Below are 13,431 nucleotides of genomic sequence, written 5' to 3'. Positions count from 1 at the left end.
TTACTGGATCTCAGTAGGTGAGCTGAGAAGGCTGCCTAGGGCTGACTCAAGTATTAGAATTATGAAGCCATGTTTTTGCAGAGGCGCTCTCTATTCTTTAAGAGTTGAAGCCCCATTCACACTCATAACGTAAGGACTTAAAGAGCCAGCAGGAAGGCAGACACGAACTCTAATTTGCTAGGAATGAGGAATGAAAAACTAAGACAGGTTGGCACTGTAAAATTGTTTTTGTTTTTTTAATGGCAGGTCAAATATCCTGAAACATACATGTGTTTTGATAGTCTTCTAATCCCACTTGAGTTCAAATATTAAAGTAACACACACAAGCTAAGAGAATTCAATATTGTTCCAAGGCACTTACTGAATCTCCATGACTAGATGAAAACAAGGACAATTAGGATAGACAATTAGACAGTATATAATATAAAAATAACTTTTGCTTACAATTTACAAAATGTATTATTATTACAATCTTTGATCTCTGATAACCTGCAATGCTGGCTGCATGAATCCAGCAATTTTAAAATTCAGAAACTATTTTCTAAAACTTCAGGGCAAATAATTTACAAATAAGGTACACAAAGATTTAGACCATGCAGAAATTTCTTACATCTTCTGTTAATAATATTTTATGACTGCAACTTTATCAAATTATATACCTACTTGCCCTGTACATATACAAAATAATGCATACATGATAAAACATTAGCAAAAGAGTAGTCCTTAAACTCAATTTATCATAAAAGTATTACTATATTAACATGTCTACAAGCAGCGTGTAACAGGGTTAAGAGACATTAAGGCAATAATACTTGAAGTTACAAAATAAACCATATGTAATACTTTTTCCTAAGTGTAGTATAAGGCAGGTAGATGGTCCCAGCAAAAAAATACAAAGGTAACAATCTACGCTGCTGTTAGTCCCACATTTTTAAGATGGAATACTATAAATCTGGCTTTCGGTGGCACTTGAATTTTCCAGTATAATTTAAAGTGTCTTTTAGCTCCCTGAATCATGTCCATTCTGAAGGTGGATCTCTTGGTCCTTTGGGTTTCCCACAGCGATTACGAAAACCTGTAATCACAATACCATAGTAGCTGGTCAGATTCCAGGATGTATTATAGTTTACTAAAAATTCTTAATTTGCTTTAGGTATTTCATTTAAGAACCTGAATAAATCATAGCACAAAGTTTGATAAACTTTGCCTTAAGGAAAGCCTGAAATGATGGCAAATAACCTTTTCTCATTCTTGCCAGCATTAACTACATAATTAAAGCTTTAAAATTACTGAGCAAACGAATTACCAATATCTGTGGCCTCTGTTGGACTTTCTGATATCTGATCTTTCTGGTTACTGAAAATGGCTCGACATTCTGTACAAGTTTCTGTGTGAATACCTCCTGATGGATGATCTAAAATGTGAAATAAAGCCATTGTTAATCACCATCATGTGTAGCATCATATGTAAAATCCTCTAATCGTTTTAATGTCTGTATTAAGTTAAAAGAGCAAGTTTTCTCTCTTGGGCATCATAATTTCAGAGGCCCAGATACATAAAAATGTAATGGTAGTGAACATAGGAAAATCATGTTAGGTGTTCCTGAGGGGACCTAGAAATCTTCACGCAATGTATGCATTCTCCTTATGCTCTTAACTTTACTTAATAAACCTCAATATTGCCATTTTGTTTCCTTAAAGTAGTTACAGTGTGTGCTAAGGCAATAATTGCAAGTGAATGTCTTTATATGGAAATCAATGACAATCAAGTTCATAGTTAATGGACTACTGGCTTCTAATTTTTTTTTTGAAAGTTTTACATCACTGAAATTTTAGTTTACTTATTTAATTACCAAAGTATAAGATTAGTAACAAAAGAAATTTTGTTAAAGAAACGTTTATGGAAACTTGGAATACAAGTCAAAGAATACATGATCCTTGTCCTTAAAATGCTTATAGTTTAGACAGGGGTCAGCAAACTTTTTCTATAAAGGGCTAGAAAATAAATATTTTAGGCTTTACAAGCCACATACAGTCTCTGTCACATATTCTTCATTGATTTTTTGCTTGTTTTTAAACAACTTTTTTTTTTTTTTAAGTAAGCTCTACACCCAATGTGGGGCTTGAACTCACGGCTCTGAGATCAAGAGTCACATGCTCTACAGAATGAGCCAGCCAGAGGCCCCTAAACAACTCTTTAAAAACGTAGAAGTTAATCGTTCAGCTCAAGATCAGAACAAAAACAAGCCAAGGCCTAGTCTAGTAGGAGAGACCGACAAGCACATTATTATTATACTGATGTGGTAAGTCTTACAGTTAAATGATGCAGAATGCAATGGGGACTGAAGGGAGAGGCAAGGAGGTGAAACTAGTGGTTTCAGGACTGGCTTCTACTAGGCAAAACTGATGATCTACTGAAAAGGCTTCAATTTTCTCAGTGAAGTAAAAGGTCACCTACTGAGTAAGTCAGTAGGACTGATAATTTCAGAAGAAATTAGAGATTTATTATGTACGTATTTATATTTATTTAATTCAGGGGTGTGGGGGTGTGGGCAGCAAAGCAAAGTTTAATGAGGCATAGTACAAAGCTCCTGATGAGGGAAGGGACCCCTGAGGGTTGCCCAGAAGAAATTAAAGATTTGGAAAATGCAAGGAAAACAAAAAGGATACCAACTAGAATATATGAGATAACCAAGCAAAGCTAAGAGCTCAACTATGGATGAAGACTCAGAATTGTAGGCTCAATCTATGAAACGGAGTGAGGTTCTCAGCAGTATTCAGGAGTTTCAAGGGATAAAATGGTATGAGAGGGAGGAGCAAGAATGCAAGGGTAATTTCAAGCATGACAAGAGTAATGGAGGTCGGTGCCTACACTGGCTGGAGAAGAGAAACGGGAAAGGAGTTAGCGTGCAGTAAGAAATAAAGGGCCCATGGATCCAGCAATAGCGACAGAAGTTAACAGAATAAAAACAGTAACAGTAACAGGCCTGCTTCCATCCGAGTGCCTCCCATCATTTGCAGACCACAGAGCTGATAGTCCACGAATGGGATCTGATTAATTCCTCACAGCAGTGCTCTAGGGTTGGTGCTGTTATTACCTCCATTTGATGGAGAAAACAACCGGGGCTAAGATTAAGTGACTTGCCCGAAGTCACATAGTAATTAAGTAATATGGAAAAATGAAATTCCAAACCAGATGGGTTTGACTCTAAAGCTGCTGTTTCTTTCCTTAAGTTGCCTCAGAAAAGTAGACAAAGAGTAATGAGAATTTATGAGAGGGAATGGAGCCGCATCAGACAAAGATGCAGGGAGGAGGGCCAGAGCAGTGGGCCGATCAACTCGGGGAATTCATCAGTCTGGCTAGGATGTCTGATGAGCTGCTTTCATGGTCATTGATGTACAGGAATTAATAATAACTTGATGTATTCTACCATTTCGGTATAAGAAATGTGGCAGAACGATTTTCTCATTTGGCATTCTAACTGGGCTGAGCTACACAATCTTATTGGTCCTTCACGAAGGCAGAAGTCCTAGAAGGGAAAATTTTAAAACAACTGACTTTTAGGGACCTCATTCAATAATCTGGTGAATTTGGGACATTTATTCAAATCACTGTCTGATCTAGATTCTAAGTGTTTATTTGATGCACAGCAGAAAATAAAACACAGAAAAATATTTTTAAAATCTTTTCTTTCCCATTACCCTGTAACTACCCTTAGTAAATGCTGTTACTTTCCAGATTTATCTGGGTATATTATCCAGATATAGTATCTGATACAGTAAGTTGGAAGAATTATGCTACATAGTTCAGGTTCTAGAAGTGCCCTTCACATTCTCACATACAGAATGGGACATGCTATTTTATGGAAATTATCAATATAATCTATAACAAAAATCTAACTTACCACGTTTTTAAGTTAGAGCAAACTCTACTTACCACATTTTTCACTTCCAGGGGTTATCAAGCCCTATAAGGAAGATATTTAATAGCTATTACAATATATCCCTTTTGTAACAAAGAACAGAAAAATTTGTCTGTTATGAGTATATATCCCAAGAAATCAGGATCTATTAAGATTCTCAGTGTCAAAGGGAAAGAAAACAATGGTATTTTCAATTAGGCTCTAAAATTTTTTAAATGTTATGGTATTTTATACTGGGAATAAAAAGACAGGTAAACTACTTTATCCTTCTGGATGGAAACTGAAAACACAGGAGCTACAACACAAAGAAACACGCAACTCCATTTTGTCAGTCCTCTACCATACTCATCAAATTATGACATTGTAAGACATAACATCATGAGTATAGGTTACCGCTATTTTATGTGCCAAGGAAAGTATATTATGTTTCTTGATCAATTGTAAGATGTGCCCTAATTTGGGGGATACTAAAATATGGGGGAAATATGAAAAATAATAATGTCGATGAAAAATGGTATTTCCCATGACTAATATATTTAGCTACCAAACATTTCCTGACTGTGAGAGGAAACCTCTTATGACCAGACAAACCGAGGGATGGGACTATGTAGTTAGTGTTACAATCTAAGACAGTATTATGACCCTGAAAATGTAGCTTCTGTTCTATTCACACCTCCAAAATGATTCAAAATGTGGCATAATTTACAAATTTCGAAAAGGGTCCAGGAAAATGACACCCTGAAGTGATAGTCATATATATATCATGTTGCCCTTTTAAAAAATTTCATGTCTCACATTTCATATAGGCTTTTCATCTGAAATCTTAGCATAAGAAATGCTGATCAAAAATGATAATTAGCAGTCTTAAGGTTACAGTTATTGTAACAAAGATAAATTGACAAAAGAGCAAAAATACTGAGTTACAGCCGTTCCCATCCCAAAAGGACTCACTTCAGGTATTTTTTGTTCAGAATGTTCCTGACTTTGAAGTTCACTCCATTCAGATCTTACAGGTATATCTGAGAAAAATGAAATCTTACAATTAATATTCTTAATTCTTGCATTTCTTGCATTACAGTAAGATACAAAAACAGACCCTAGAGATTTTTTAGAAACTATCACTTCTATAAAATATTCTCTTATTTATTAAGTCAAGAAAATCCCTTTAAATTTCCTTCCTTAAAAATTTCAAGAATTCAGTTATCAGTTTATTACATAATTATAAGCTCACTGTAATCTATACCTGTGACAGACTTAGATATATTCATTTAGTAGTACTGAAGTATATGACTTCACTGTTTTTAACATTCTTAAAATCTGTTAAAATTAATATAATATTGGTAAAATGTAACTCAGATAAGACTGAGTGGGGAGGGACCCCACGGAGCTTAAGACACTATAAATCTAACAAAGCTGTTCCTGTACTCTTTTTTAAGAAGAGACAGAGAAGAAATATATTATCAAGGCTTTGGAATATAATCACTTTTTCCCAGTTCTCACAGATACTCATGTGGCCTAAAATCTCCCTCAATTAACACCAACTGAATTGATGCCCACCTACAACCCAAGTTAAATATTTATTTGCCTAAACTGGCACCCAGTGGAACTATGCCTTTTCATATATATTGCTATTTTTAGTGAATGAAAAGATACCAACTTGTGAAAACAATTATAACTGAACTGCCATTTTTCACAATCTTAGCAAATAAAAAATACCACTTTAAAGTATTTTTCAAAAAAATAAAAGTATTTTTCATACAAGGAATTAAAAACATTTGTATCAATTCAAACCTCTTTTTAAACTTAACTTAATTATGCATTTAAATTTAAATTTGCAATTCAATAGCAAATAGACTAAAATCAGCCATATTTTTTGGAGTTTATTATTACAGTATGAAGAATGTAAAAGCAGAAGAGACACTCACTATGTTCACTTGCTAATACAAAAGATTCAGGAGTTCTTTCAGGTAGGGGAGGAGGTGAATCTTCACTAACGTCAACATCTATATTAAATACATAAAATTCAGACAAATTATGAACTTGTTAAAGAATATCAACTCATTGAAGAATGAATTTGTTATCTAAACAAAATAAAATTTTACTGACATTGTAAAAATCAATTCCTAAGTATCTAAGAGAACCAGTTTTTAAAAATGCAAAAACAAGAAATCTTTACTACTTGACTCGTTATCAAGAATTATTGATGCTTAATGAGCAAAGTGGAATGAACTCCATCACCGCTGCACAGAGAAAATGACTCTCTCCTGACTTTCCTGACACCTTGCAGACATTATTCACTCTGCCCTCTCAATCTGAATGCAATCCTCAGTAGAAAGCGAGGGACCTCTCCATTAGGCTTGCGGGTGACGCTCGGAGTCCACGAAGGAAAGGTTTGGTCATTGACAAAAGCCAGTATTTTACCAAGCTGGATTCAATTGCTTAATTCCGCTCCTGAATTCTGCCATACTACATACTACCATCTGTCCTGATTTTACTTTTTAAATCCCACTCATTTTTAAATTAACCATATCCTTTGGTCACATTTTATTTATTTGGGGGGTCATATTTTAAACAGTAATGACTAAAATAACAAATTTGAAGTGTTATTTTTCTAATATACATAAACTATTAAATTTTTTTGAATGTTCATTTATTTAATGCCTAAAATCTTCTGAACAGTGGCTATGACCTACTCTGAGAATACTGAGCCCATATTAAAGCTTTTCACCTATAAAAAAAGATTCACTCTTGGAAAAGATAATGCCCTAAGCGAGCCTCATCAGTTAGCATATGACCTATTAAAGGTGTAGTAAATCTTTTGAGGTGTCACTGGAGGTAAAGACTATATGAGGATATAATTCCTTGTATGGACTCTAAAAGTTAGGGAGGATGGGGTGAAGAAAGGGAAACATACGAATCCTATATTATTTTGTCTGGGCCCTGACAATTGTTCTCTTTAAAAAAACGAACAGTCTTGCCATGATACTTTGCTATTTAACCATATCTGATAGGCTGTGCATTAAAGAGACTGAAAATCAATAAAGCCTTTTCAGTTTTCAACTAGCATAAGCCAGGTATGACTGCTCATGCCCTTCCTACACTATTTAGCTGAAGACCCAAGAAAATATAGCCTCTGAGTCCTGCTGAGAAAAGAATTCCAGTCCATGACTTTATGTGTCTATCACTAGTACTGGAACTCTCTCTTGCATATGAAGTTAAGCCACTGAAGAACAATCCACCTTATCCAGTGGTAATAACCAGAGCCATCACCATTCTTCCCCTTGCTCTTATGTTATAACAGCTCACAACTGAAGAGGCGGCTGTTGGAAGGAAGGGATGCATAATCTTGCATTGTGGTGCCAGTTCGATCAGGAAGGACAGTCCTGCTTAGTTTATATTAAATATCAGGTATCTTTCAGAAACTCTATACTTCTTTTTCCCATGACAGTCTTTATTCTTAAAGACTTTTATTTTCTAACTGTGGCTCTTGCTTCTCAGCTCTGGTTTTCCTTGGAACTCTAGACTGCCTTTCCTATGTTATAAACTTCTGTTTTTAGAGGTTATCCAATCAAAGACTGGACATTTTACACAGGCTTTTGCAAATCATACACTGAATGGGGACTCAGTGTAGTCATGTTTGAGAAATCTTTCCGGAGGCCTGAGTCAATATTAAAATCGGAATTCATAGCCAGGAAGTTAACTTAATGCAAAGGTTGTTTTAAGTATCAAAACAAAATTATTCTGTTTAACTCCCTAACAAGTTTTAAAACGAGCAAACAAAAACCTAATTCTTATGCCAGTGGTTCATCTAACAAAGTAAATAAACATTAAAATAGAATTGCTTGTAATCATGTTGCAGCACAGAGCACTTACACAGGAAAATTTTTTCAGTATACCAAACTCATTTAGCATAGTTACAATAGGGCAAAAAGAAACCAGAAATCACATTTACAGCTATCTTTGCTTTGACATACAAATAAAATGGAGAGAACAGACGTGAGCTGGTTTACAGCAGAAAGACTTCAACTATCCTTACATAACATTTTGTATTTTAAAGAACTATTGTCACCACCAGAAGATTAGTCCTGTAGCAATAACTTTCATGTATCCTTCCTGCCCTCACACCAAATTCTATTTCTACTAATGGTTTAGAGAAATAAATTTCCCAGGTACAAGATGCATGCCTGATATCCTCCAAAAGCCCAAAAAGGAAGTTTGTCAGCACATTTCCTTGTGTTAGTTACAACCTGGCTATTATTTTCCAAACTCTGAAGTGGAAGAAGAAAAAAGATATTAACAAATTTAAATTATAGCAAACTGGTAAAGTAGTATTTATTGTGGTAACCATTATCGTACGACGATCCAAAAGACAGTTGCCTGGGTGGCTCAGTCAGTTAAGTGTCTGACTCTTGATTTTAGCTTGGGTCCTGAGATTGAGCCTCCACTGGGCTCTGTGCTCAGGGTGGTTTGCTTCTCCCTCTCCCTTGGCTTTTCCCTTACCCCCTCCTCTCTCTCTCTCTCTCTTGAATTAAACACACACACACACACACACACACACAACAATCAAGACTACAGAAAATCCTGTAAATTTAAGAAATGACCTTGGATTCTCGCCTACTCTATCATATACATTCTCAAGATTAAAAAACACAGTATGTGTGAGTTGGGGAGAATAAAGGCATCACAGTACAGATAGTACTCATTAGGTCAGAAATAGAAAAAGAAAGTTATCTTTCAAGTTCACAGTACTTACACTGCCTGCACTTTGTAAATACCAGCCTATGTAGGTGACGACCAAAGTTCAATGACAAGTAAATGACCACTGATAATCGATCTACCAGTAATTGCTTTCACATTTATTACATTTGCTCTCAACTTATGGCCTATTTAAGAAGGCAACCAGAATTATCTCAGTAGATCAAAGATGAGTTCCAACAACAAATAATTCAACTTGGGAACCAAGTGCACATATTACCTTGAAAAGCTAAGACAGTTTTAAAAAGAGTCATTAATTAATAGTATCAATGACTTACATAAGAGGATAGATATACCCTGTTCACTACTGACTGAATTAAATTTCCCATATTCTGCTGAGTAGTTGGAATTTTGCTTTTTGGTTACTCTCAAGAGCTAAAAGTAGCCTCATTTGCAAGAATTTTGTGAAGGGACTTTTTTTAAAGGTATTCTGTAGTTAAAACATAAAAAAGATGATGAACTAAAGTCTGTGATAAACATAGATAAAATTAAATTGTTACTTTAAGCAATTCTATCTTCCCTAAATTATTTCTGATTTTCAGTCAGTTAAATCTTTGACCTACATAAAATACTAAAAACTGTAGCACAGGAGGAAAAAAGTAAAAGCACAAAAATTTTCAGTTACAACTGAAATACTTGGGAAACACAAAACCTAGCAACGCAATTAATAACCAAATTAAGGTAACAAATAGAAGCTGACTTTTAAAAAATGAAATTCTGCTGTAGGTACTAGAGCAAAATATGGAATAAAACATAATTAATATAGAAGAATGCTTAACACAGAAACTGGCACACAGTAAAAATATTCAAATGTTAGATACTGTTATTACCTTTTTCAGCACCTGAATGTATTGTTCCTGCTATATCATGTCTAGCAATGGACATTGGCAATACTTTCCTTGTAGAAATGCTTTCAGTACTAGTGGCACCAGAAACTGTGGCACTTGCTGTTGAAATATTAGTTTTATTCTTGGTCACAGCACCATCAGAGTTCCTTTCATCTGAGTCCGAATCATCAGAGTGAAGAGGATTAGTAAAACTGAGGGGTGCTCTGAATAGAGGCGAACTGTTATGATGATCTGCAAGATCATGGGTTTCAACTGGTGTTGTGGGGCTTGGTGTTAGACTCACAGTTTTCATTGCTTGACATGGGGTATCTGAAGGTTTGCCTTCAGATGAATCAGGCCTGGGTAGGGTATTTTCAGGTCCATGAAATGACCATGTTACATGTCCTTTCTCATCAAGAGGCAAGCGGTCTGGCCGTGGAGGTGTGCCTGAATTCTTCTGTGATTCTTCTGGTGGAGTAAGTGGAATTTTATTTGACTGTGTTGCACTGCAGTCTACACAAGAATTCTGAGAAACATCATCAACTTTTAGATCCCCTGAACTCAATTCCTGTAACTTAGAGATTTTATCACTTATACAAGGTGGAGTCGATTTAATTTTAATGGCATGTCCCCTATTCAAAAGTGTGTTCCCATCAAAACTTTTTGGTCCCTCTTGGAGGGGGACCTTCTTAATCTCAAAACTTAAATTTCGCTCCAGTTTTTTATCCATCTGTTCAATGGTTGATTCATTTTTCCCCGGAAGTTCTGCTGACTTGTTGTAGTTTCTGTTGAGGTCTGTTGAATGTTGTTCTGATGAAACCATGTGCAACACTGGCTTTGGATGGTATCTGTCATTGTCCTGCCACACAGTTGTGACTGTTGGAAAAGCTGAAGGGGGAGAAGGTGTCAAGATGGGTGGTACTGGATGAGGTTCCGGTGGCTGAAGTATTTCTTCCTTGGCATCCCCTTCTACAAGGCAACTGAAAAACATTAAGAAAAGGGCATCATAAGAATGTTCATCCTTTTATGAATAAAGAATTGTAAACTGTCAAAATTTAATGTTTAATAAGGCAATACATGTACACTGTTTATAGCCCTTCAGCTTTCCAGGGACATCAACTTTTAACCTTCTTAAATAGCTGCTTCTAAGATTCACCTCCATTATTTAAAATATTTCAAAATGCACAAATTGTTATTTCTTGATCTACTTCAAGGTTCTCCATTGTCTTCCTACTATGTATCTTTTGTCTTCTCAATACTGTTATATTGTAACACTTAGCTAGTTCAATCTTATGACTATAAATATTATTCTCACCCAAGACAACATGATTTCCTATATTTTCTTATACAACTTCTTGTTTTTCTCTAAAATTGCCTTGGGTTTCAGATGGCTTAGTTCTCTATATCATCAGTAACTCTGCCCTTCTTCAAACTTTCTTTTAAAAAAAAAAAAAGATTCTATTCATTCATTCATTCATTCATTCATGAGAGACACAGAGAGAGAAGCAGAGACCTAGGCAGAGGGAAAAGCAGGCTCCCCACAAGGAGCCTGTTATGGGACTCGATCCTGGGCCCCAGGATCATGCCCTGAGCCGAAGGCAGATGCTCCACTACTGAGCCACCCAGGCGTCTCTTCTTCAAACGTTCATACAGATTTGTGTACTTCCTCTCAATTGGTTAATCAAGCAGACTAGATAATCATCAATACCACAGGTGTCCCTCTTAGATTCTTGGGCTTCCTACTCCAGTATGTACCAGTGACTACCTAGGAACATTCTCTCCTGTGTCAGACTCTCCAGTTTTCTAGGTCCCATCTTAACTTTCCCTAATTATATTCTTCCGTTGCTTCTTAAGAACTATACAGGAGACAGGGGCGCCTGACAGGGCCGCCTGGGTGGCTCAGTCAGTTAAGCATCTGCCTTTGGCACAGTCATGATCCCAGGGCCCTGCAATCGAGCCCCACATCAGGCCCTCGGCTCAGTAAGGAGTATGCTTATCCCTCTCCTTCTGTCCCTCCCCACCCCTGATCTTTTACCACTTTCTCTCTCAAACAAAAAAACAAAATTTTTTTTAAGATTTTATTTATTTATTCATAAGAGACACACACAGAGAGAGAGAGAGAGAGAGAGAGAGAGGCAGAGACCCAGGCAGAGGGAGAAGCAGGCTCCCTGCAGGGAGCCCAATGTGGGATTCGATTCCAGGTCTCCAGGATCACACCCTGGGCTGAAGGTGGTGCTAAACCTTGAGCCACCGGGGCTGCCCAAAAAAACCAAATTCTTAAAAAAAAAAAAAAAAAAAATCTGTATATAGGAGGCAAATTTCTTGAGGCTTTTGTATATTTGAATATTATATTTTCAAGTTACCGATTTTTTGAAAAGATACAGAATTCTAAATGAAAAATAATTTTCCTTCATAATTTTAAGTGTTTTTTTTTTTTTTTTTTGGATGGGGGGTAATCTCTATATCCAACGTGGGGCTGCTCAAACTCATGACCCTGAGATCAAGAGTCACATGCTCTTCCAACTGAGCCAGCCATGCACCCCTCCTTCACAATTTTATAATCTGATTCCTGCTCCTTTAAATGGGAACTGTGTTTTTTTTTCTCTCTCTCTTTCTTAGAGCTTTTAGGTTCTTTCTGATTCTTGATGTCCTAAAATCTCATCATGGAACTTTCAAAATCCATTGTCATGTAATTTTTTTATCCATTATGTTGTCAATTTTCTTTTTAATTTATTTAACTTATTTTTTTTTAAAGATTTTATTATGTATTTGAGAGAGAGAGAGATTATGAGCAGAGGGGAGGGAGAAGTAGACTCCCCACCAGGCAGGGAGCCCAATACACACACACAAATACATACATACATATATATATATACACATATATATATATATTAGAGAAAGTCAAAGTATATATGTGTGTGTGTGTGTGTATATATATATATATACTTGAAAAAAGCACATATATATGTATGTGTTACATATGGTATGTGCTATATATATATTTATAAATTAAAGAAAGTCAAAGCATATATATATTTGAAAAAAGCATATATATATATATATATATACATACACACACACTACATACAGATTTTCCACTATAATGTCTAATACTCCTTTTTTTTTTTTTACTATTCTGATGTAAAAAAAATTCCACTGATAGACATATGACTTGGGTAATTCTTACTGCAAGTATTGGTTTTAATCTGATCTCTTTGGAAGAAGGCTTATTTTTCCCTTCTTAAAAACAAAGCAAAATATTCAGGACCTACCACATAGTAATAAGCATTGTACCAGTGTCAGAAGAAGACAGAACAATGAATACAACAGTTTGGAGAAATAGTGAAAAATAAGGCTATAAAAGTAGATTGAAGCTATACTCTGAAGGCCCATCATTTCAACACAAAGACGTGAACTTTATAATAAAAAAATTTTACATTTCTTTGATCAAGTCTTAAAACAAGTGACTATAATTTTTTTTCAAATTGATGTTTTATTTAAAAACCAGAAATTACTTTTCTTACAATAATTTAGGCTAAATTGCATATGGGGTGGAAAGAGTATGGAAGTGAAGAAAATGGCAACCAAAAAATTAGAACCTAACACTTAAACGCAAAAACCTTTACCATTCTCCTTTTTTCTAGGGAGGTAATAGCATATAATGACAAAAAGCATTACTGGACTGGAAGATAAGAGATTTGTGTTCTCAGCTGAACTTTGCTAGCCTATGCAGGTCAATTCTTCTGGAAAGCAGCTATGTTAATATCCCTGTAATCAAAATCACGGTAAAAATCAATGAGTTTGTGACATCACTTATCATCACTTTGATATATTACTATCTATAGAATAGACAACAAAAAAGGAAGATGAGAAAACATACATAGTAGATGTTAAAACAATGCAAATGATTACTTTTTTAAACCAAAA

The 13,431-nt window shown here is 35.4% G+C and overlaps 1 protein-coding gene across 7 annotated transcripts in view; it reads right to left on the bottom strand.

Moving 5' to 3' along the window:
• Positions 1–222: 222 nt before the first annotated feature.
• The window catches only part of PTPN12 (protein tyrosine phosphatase non-receptor type 12), an 85,136-nt gene continuing 71,927 nt past the window's right edge, over positions 223–13,431 (bottom strand). For 5 of the 7 annotated variants that reach the window (XM_025449599.3, XM_025449603.3, XM_025449600.3 and 2 more), the window contains 6 exons: positions 9,508–10,484; positions 5,848–5,925; positions 4,874–4,941; positions 3,937–3,967; positions 1,307–1,414; positions 223–1,075 (listed from right to left, as the gene is read on the bottom strand). In XM_025449599.3, the coding sequence (XP_025305384.1) occupies positions 1,014–1,075; positions 1,307–1,414; positions 3,937–3,967; positions 4,874–4,941; positions 5,848–5,925; positions 9,508–10,484 (1,324 nt within the window). In that variant the 3' untranslated portion in view covers positions 223–1,013. The remainder of the gene's footprint in view (positions 1,076–1,306; positions 1,415–3,936; positions 3,968–4,873; positions 4,942–5,847; positions 5,926–9,507; positions 10,485–13,431) is intronic. The other 2 variants (XM_049096678.1, XM_025449601.3) reach the window with 1 other exon arrangement.

The sequence above is a fragment of the Canis lupus genome, chromosome 18, assembly GCF_003254725.2.
Source record: "Canis lupus dingo isolate Sandy chromosome 18, ASM325472v2, whole genome shotgun sequence".
Taxonomy (NCBI): domain Eukaryota; kingdom Metazoa; phylum Chordata; class Mammalia; order Carnivora; family Canidae; genus Canis; species Canis lupus.
The sequence above is the reverse complement of the archived record's forward strand: the minus strand, read 5'-3'. Positions and strand labels throughout refer to the sequence as shown.